The 6,915-nt window shown below is 43.4% G+C and overlaps 1 protein-coding gene across 1 annotated transcript in view; it reads left to right on the top strand.

The window, feature by feature from the left end:
* Window positions 1-297: 297 nt before the first annotated feature.
* MAMLD1 (mastermind like domain containing 1) overlaps window positions 298-6,915 on the top strand; it is a gene marked incomplete at both ends in the record, with an annotated part of 68,986 nt that continues 62,368 nt past the window's right edge. Inside the window, one exon of the mRNA XM_080352735.1 lies at window positions 298-498. Coding sequence (XP_080208861.1) covers window positions 298-498 — 201 coding nt within the window. The remainder of the gene's footprint in view (window positions 499-6,915) is intronic.

Genomic DNA, 6,915 nt, shown 5'->3' with positions numbered 1-6,915 from the left:
CGAGGGAATTAGGCAGCATATATTTTCAAGAAATACACGTTCATTATTAAGAAGGTTAAGCAATAACATCCAGTGGTCATTTCCTTTTGGAGCCTAGCTCTGTCTCTGTAGTGTAATTTGTTTGTTTATGCATACCGCTGAATCCTGGAGAGGAGGTGGACCAGCTCTGCCGGCGTGAGCTGAGCTGCTCTGTGGCACTGGCTGCCCTGGCTGCGCCGGCTGGTCCTGCCTGAGCCACTGATGGAGAGACAGAGACCTCGGGTGTAGAGATGAAGCAGTCCAAAGTATGAGGAGGCGATGGTAGGGGAGAGAGAGCGGGATGGGCTGGGACCAAAGGGAGGGCAAAGCCAAGGAGACAGAGGGAGAGCTGAGGAAGCCAGGCAGGTATCTGGGAGGAGGGTGGAGGCACAGCAGGTCCAGGTCCACCTCGGCAGGGCTGGGATCCCTCATGTGCCTGGTCCACCAGGTCCGGAATCTCCTATTGCTTCCACTCAAGCAGTAAGTGTTTCCTCTGTGCAGACTCAGTCTGTGTTCCTTCAACACTGACTCACAGACAGTGCTTTTCTTTATCTCGTTGTCTTTTTTAAGTTTGCAACTCTTGGGGTTTCTTTTCCTTGTGCTCCTGCTTTCATAGTTCTGTTGTGATGGCTCTGCTGGAGGAATTGGACTCTCTTAGCAGCAGTGAAGAGATGCTCCAGGGACCCAACCTGGTGTCACCTCTGGAGGCATGCAGAGCTGTGGCAGGGAGCAGGCACAGTGCTGGGGCTGCACACCTTTCGTTGTCCTGTGATCACAGGCACATGTTGGTTTGGTCTATTTTGTTTGTTTGAAGCACTTTTCTTTGGGTGAGCGCAGTGCTTGGGCAGTCCGGCTGCGGAACAGCTGACCAAGCTTAAAACTGCTGTTCGATGTGTGGCTGCAGGACCTGCCGGTTGGCTTTGAGCTGGTGCTGAGACTGGGACAGAAGTGAAGGTATGTCTGCACCACTGTTCTTGTTGTGTAAATGCCCTGGTTCGGGCAGAAATAGTGAAAACTACTTTCACCTGGCTAGCCTGCTGGTTACTGCCAGCAGGACAGCTGTGGTTGCATGAGCTAAGTTTGAGCTGCAGGAGGTACTTTAGACATTAAGTAAATAACCTGGCACTTGACCCACACGGAACAGCAGCAGTGCCCGGAGCGCTGTCTCTCGCCTTCCCCGGGCCAGCCCTGTGGGCACATCTGCGTGAGGTCAGTGTGCCTCGCCATGCCCGGGAAGCTGGTGCAGAAAATCAGCTAAGCTGCTAAAGAGCCATCTTCCCAAATCCCCTTTAACAGAAATTTTGGATCTTAGGGTGGCCTTGGATTCTGTAAACCTCAGACGGTAATGTTCTCTTTTACAGCCGTCTGGGAAGCATTGTAGTTTCTCAAAAGTAAGAAGATATAATTCAGTGTTTATAAAGGCAGATGAGAAAGTAAAAGATTCTTTGGTTCTCTCTGAGAGCTTCTTCACGCATACAAAGAATGAGTCACTCAGCATTTCGTTATTGAATAGGAGCTGATTTACAAGTGTGTATGCCCTGAGATGGATGTTGGTGGGTGAACTCCTGTAGCTCCCTCCATGACCATGCTGTAAATGGCTGCAGCCAGTTTGATGTAATTCATTCTGTGGCACTGTGCTGTCTTTTGAAATGGAAGCATCGTCCTTCCTATGATCTTCTGAAGTCTAGAAGGCCAATTAACATAGGAATTTTTGATTAGCTTTAATTCACCCCTACTACTCCAGAAAGGCATCATTCTTGAATTGCACAAAGAAAGACTCTTCAAACACAGATCCAAATCAGCATACTGGAGATCCTATTGTTAGGTGTGGTGACTACGATTAATACTTACTTGATGTCTCTCATCTTTCAAGTACTTTACACAGAACAAGCATTTCATCTTCACAAAAGATGTATGAGTTAGGTCAAATAAGTTTTACTGTCTCTGCTTTATTAATAAAGGCAGGGAAACTGAAGCGAAGAGATTAAAGTAATTTTCTTATGGTTACAAAGAAAGCCAGCACTGAAATGGTATAATTTCTGGTTTCTGTTTCTGTGTCCAGACCAATGTCTCTTCTTTGTAAGAAGAAGCAGTAGGACAAAATTTTGAGTAAGAACATCATAAGAATTTAGTGAGGCAACAGCAGATGTTGCAGCTACACCTGTGGCACTTATGCTGATGACCTGCAGAGCGATGTACTGTTCTCCCTCAGCACTGTAGTCTCCCATCCACCCTTATGGAGGCATCACCACAGATGGCTGCTTGAGTTGCAAAGCATCCATGGGTCTTTTCTTAGACTGATATAATGGCTCAGTTTAATCAATGGTCTGCTGGACCACTGGAGACATGAGTATGTGTAGAGATTTCTGGAGTTAAAGGAGTTTCTGCTGGAATCAATGTGACGAGGTGCATACGTGATCTTATTCAATTCAGCGATTCTTGAGATGTTCCCTTGGAGATGCCCTAGAAAGTGCTTAAATTATATTGTTGAATTTTGAGCATGCAAGTGGTCTCATTAATATGGAAAAATTATTTGTTTACCTTTGGCTTGCATAGGGCAACTCATAGAGCTTGATTTAAGCTTATGCTCAAGTGCATTGCTGAGTCGGGGCGCCAGTGAACAGCAAAGGTTGTGTTGCCCTGAACTGCAGACTGGCACACAAGTTGTTGAGGGCCCAAAGGCAGGTTTTGGTTTAAAGAGCTTCCTATCAAGATGAGTCAGTGGACAAAGCTTAACATCTGAGAAAGTTCTTATCTGAGAACGCATCTGACATTTTGAAAGAGAAACCTCCTTTGTGGGCGCGTGTGAGTTTTGTGCACCCTCTATCAGATGGTACAGCTGGTTGACTGTAATGGAAATCCTCACCTAGGGTGGCATAACAATCGTGTTTTAGTTCCTCCAGTCCCACCATAGTGAAGGAGGAGGAGATGCTTTTGCCTGAAACTGGAATCTGCTCAGAGACGGCAGCTGTAGAAGACACTTCATTTTGTCTAGATTTGACTGTAAATTCAGACTCCTGTTTCATGTGGAGTAACGATTTTTATGCTGCAGTGAAGAATCACTCAGCCAGAGAAGGGAGACAGGAGAGCAGAGCAATGCAGCCCTGCTCTCCTTGTAAGGCCACAGTTCAAAATGTTTAATTAGTTGTTTCGAAACGGTGGCTCTTCTCCTTTGAGGAAGGAATGATGTATCAGCAAAAGCTGACCAAATTGATGTAGCAAATCAATTCTATGGTAATCCGTTTATTTAAACTTTGGTACTTAATTTTATAAGCTCTTCTCAAGTGTTCCCGTGCTCCTGTTCATTAGCCAGTATTCTTTTATGCTATCTCTTGGAGGTTTGTGCTGCAGATAGCAAAATGGCCAGGACATGCCACTCGAAACTGCCTCTAAATGTAATTCAAGCAGGTCTGCAATAATACTGCTAAAAGAAGAGCTATTTAGCAGCATTATTAATGGGCAAAGAGTTCAGGCAGGATTATGAAAAAGTAAATTTTTATTAAGAGTGGAGGAGCTAGAAGAATGGACTGATTGCCCTGAGTCCTCTGGGCCCTCGAGCAATCAATTTCCCTTTCTAGTATTCAGTTACTTGCTAATTGTATTGATTTTTATCAAATATGTGTACAAATCAATTTTATATTTTAGTGCTGTTAAAAGCTTCCGTCCTTCCTCACAGGCAGTGCTGCTCTGATCATTCTCATTGTCTTCCTTTATTTTAATGCTTTTATCCTAATGTATATTTTTGTTAGGACATGCATGCTTTTCTTCAGGACATTTAAGCGGGTGGGGATTTTACCTGGATGCTCAGGGTTGGAGTAAACAGGCGTCACTCGAACAAAACCTCTGAGAGCACAGTGGAACTGTCTGCTTAAAGTAAAAAATGCAGGAAAGGGATGTGTTGTGTCATAAAAGGGGTGGGTGCGAGTGGCCATGTAGTGTGGCCCCCTGAAGAGCAGGAAGCGCTGCTAGCGCAGGAGACAGATTGTGTTGCAGAAAGATTGTAACTAGAAACAAAGAAAGGGACAAGTGCTGAACATGACAGACTCATTGAATAAACATGAAAACGAAGTTGGGGTGGCAAAAATTAAACTCCTGAAATAATGCAAGCTGTTTAATCGGTGCAGGCTCCATCATTTCTAAAAAACATGTCACTCAGGCACTTCAAGTAAAGTGGATGCTGGAGACATCACTAAACAAAGTGAATGTATTGAGCTCGGAACAAAATAAAACAACATTCTCCATTTGTGTTTGTTTATGCCCATGGCGGTTTAAATTGTTCTTGTCAAACTTACCTATTTTCTGAGATAGCGCACTCTCACGCTCGCTTTTTAATGTAAGCTGCGCAGTTTGGAGTTGAGGAAAATCTTTCTTGCTGTGTGTGTAAGCCTGAGAAATTGGTTCTTGTAACTGAAATGTTTGGGGTATGTACAGCACTGCCAGAGATGGCGGGAGACACTTTGAACTTTTCATGGTGTGAGCAGTAGTCAAGAGAACAAGGAGGGTTAGGGCTCTGCTTTTCCACTTGCCTCTGACTTAGTATTACACTACAGAGTTTATGACACTGTGTTTTCTGCTCTCATTGCCAAGGCACTTAAAAAAAATAAATAAAAATAATAATAAAGAAAAGAAAAGAAAAGAGAAGAAAAGAAAAATATATTCTTATCCTTTTCTTAGGGAGGGAAAAGTTGCCTTAGCAAGTGTCCAGGTATATCCACATATCCAGTAAAAAATACACTTTTCATTAAAAAACTTGTACAGTGGTAGAAACATAAAACATTTTATATTTTACATCAATCTCTTTGGTCTTTTTGTTTTGGTTCTCCTGCCTGCTTCCGCTAATGTTTCTTCATTACACAGCAATCCCAGCTGGGAAAGCCAGCAGAAACCACAGATTTTTCAGCCTCTTTTGTCTGCCAGCCGCTGTTCCCAAAGGCAGAGGTGCTATGGCACAGGCAGACATACCCCAGCCCTCCCATCAGTTCAAGTGGCACACAGGGACCTGGGGAGCCGCACATCGGGAGCCCCCAGCCAACAGCGCAGTCAGAAGTGGGTGTCTTTGTGCCCCATAATGCGGTTTGCTGGGCTCTCTAGCTGCCACCGTGGCTTTTCTTGCTACAGGATACCTGATATTTTCAGATCCAGGTAGGCACCTTGACCGTAATCATCAGTGTAATGTTTTAGAAGCTGGTTAGGAGAAACCAGTCGTATTCCCCTTTGATGTCTGTGCACAGTGAGGTTCTTCGCTGCATTCCCAGCTGGAGCAAAGGGGGACGTATCCTGCTCCCGTGAGTAGCTGCCCCAGGAAGCTCCAGGCTCCGCACCCCCTGGAGCCCCTGTCCCTGTGGAAGAGCCTCTGCCAGCCCTGCCTCCGGCACGGCCTCATCTTGCAAACCACGAGCGCATTTTTTTGTCGTTAGGTTTATACAACACCTCTTGTACGCGAAATCACCAACTGGATAAGCTGTATGAGAGGTCATTATAACACAGAGAAGATAAATGTACCGGTTCTGCTGGAGGCTGTCCTCAGGCTGTTTGTTATGTGTCTCTAACACTGTCACTACATCACACACTTCCTCGATCTCTGTATTACCCTACAAGCCTGTCTAATGGGATCCTCTGTTGCTGATTCCAGCTTACCCTGACCTACTTCTTTCTTGTGTCCCAGCAAGCTGTCAGGAGCTATCAGAGCACTGGGAGCTGAAATAAACACTCACTGAGGGGAAAAGCAAGGCTGTCTCTAGTGAATTTAATTAGCTTTGTTTAACTGGCTTGTTTGCTTTGTAAATCACATCATTTTTAGTCAAATTTAAGGGATAAAAAAAAATCTGTAATTAAAATCAAATGATGCACAACCTTATTAGAAGTCAAGGGGTTTAGAAGTTCAGTACAAAAAGTCATTTAGTTTGTAACACATTTGCTGTGCTCTGAATATTTTAGGGGATTGAAGGATGAATTTGAGATGCTCTTTGGTTTTGGAGTCTTTCTTCAGATGGGGGGAGGGACTTATTGAGTCAATATCTTTACCTTTCCTTGAATTTGAGAAAAAAAAAATATATATTATTTAAAATTAAGACTTGAGTCTTTTCATCAGTATTGCAAGCTTGCTGGATAAAATTTTTGAATCCCAATAAAGATTCTTACTGTTTCTTTCTGCCCTGTGGCCTAAGCATCAGTATATTATCCATAGTTTGGATCTCTGCTATTGTGTGAGGCCATGGTTTAAATCATGGCTTCCCTTTGCACTTCTGTTGTATTTTTGAGCATTAGAAGAGAAGTTGTAATTTTGGATCTGCCAGACAAATGAAGCACTGACACTACAAGTCATCACTGGGTTGAATTTGAAAGTGCTTATAGTGTTTTTATCAGACAGTATGTTATGTCTTTCAGGTGCTTTACTGTATTTCAGTGTGGTGCATATTTCTTTTAACAATTGATGTGCTTGCTCTTGTCAGCATAGGGTCTAATCCTCTTGCTGTTGAAAATGATAAAAGCCCTATGAATTCCTAATACGTCTTATCAAAATCTGGCTAAAATATAAAACATCTGACCCCAGCTTCTGATTCTTCAACAGAAATATGTTTCTTCCTTGCACCATGCATGCATATTGACAGAGCCTTCTGAGTACATGGCTTATAGAAATATACTTGTCCTTGTGCTGAGCTGCAGCATGAATAGAAAAGGCTTAAAGGACCACTGAGAAAGAAAAGGGTATGGATGAACTTGCAGTGTGCAAAAGGTAAAATTCAAGATAAAATGACTACCTGAGAGTATAAGAGGAATTCAAAATCTGTTTCATGAGGCCGCAGTACTTCTTCTAGTCCTTTGAAAACGATACAAAATTGGCCAACCTGTAGTACTGCACTAAAAATTACTCAAGGTAATAATTTCATTGAGGAG

The sequence above is a fragment of the Nesoenas mayeri genome (genome assembly GCF_963082525.1).
Source record: "Nesoenas mayeri genome assembly, chromosome: 13".
In the NCBI taxonomy this organism is placed as follows: Eukaryota; Metazoa; Chordata; class Aves; order Columbiformes; family Columbidae; genus Nesoenas; species Nesoenas mayeri.
This window is presented reverse-complemented; position numbering and strand designations above follow the sequence as displayed.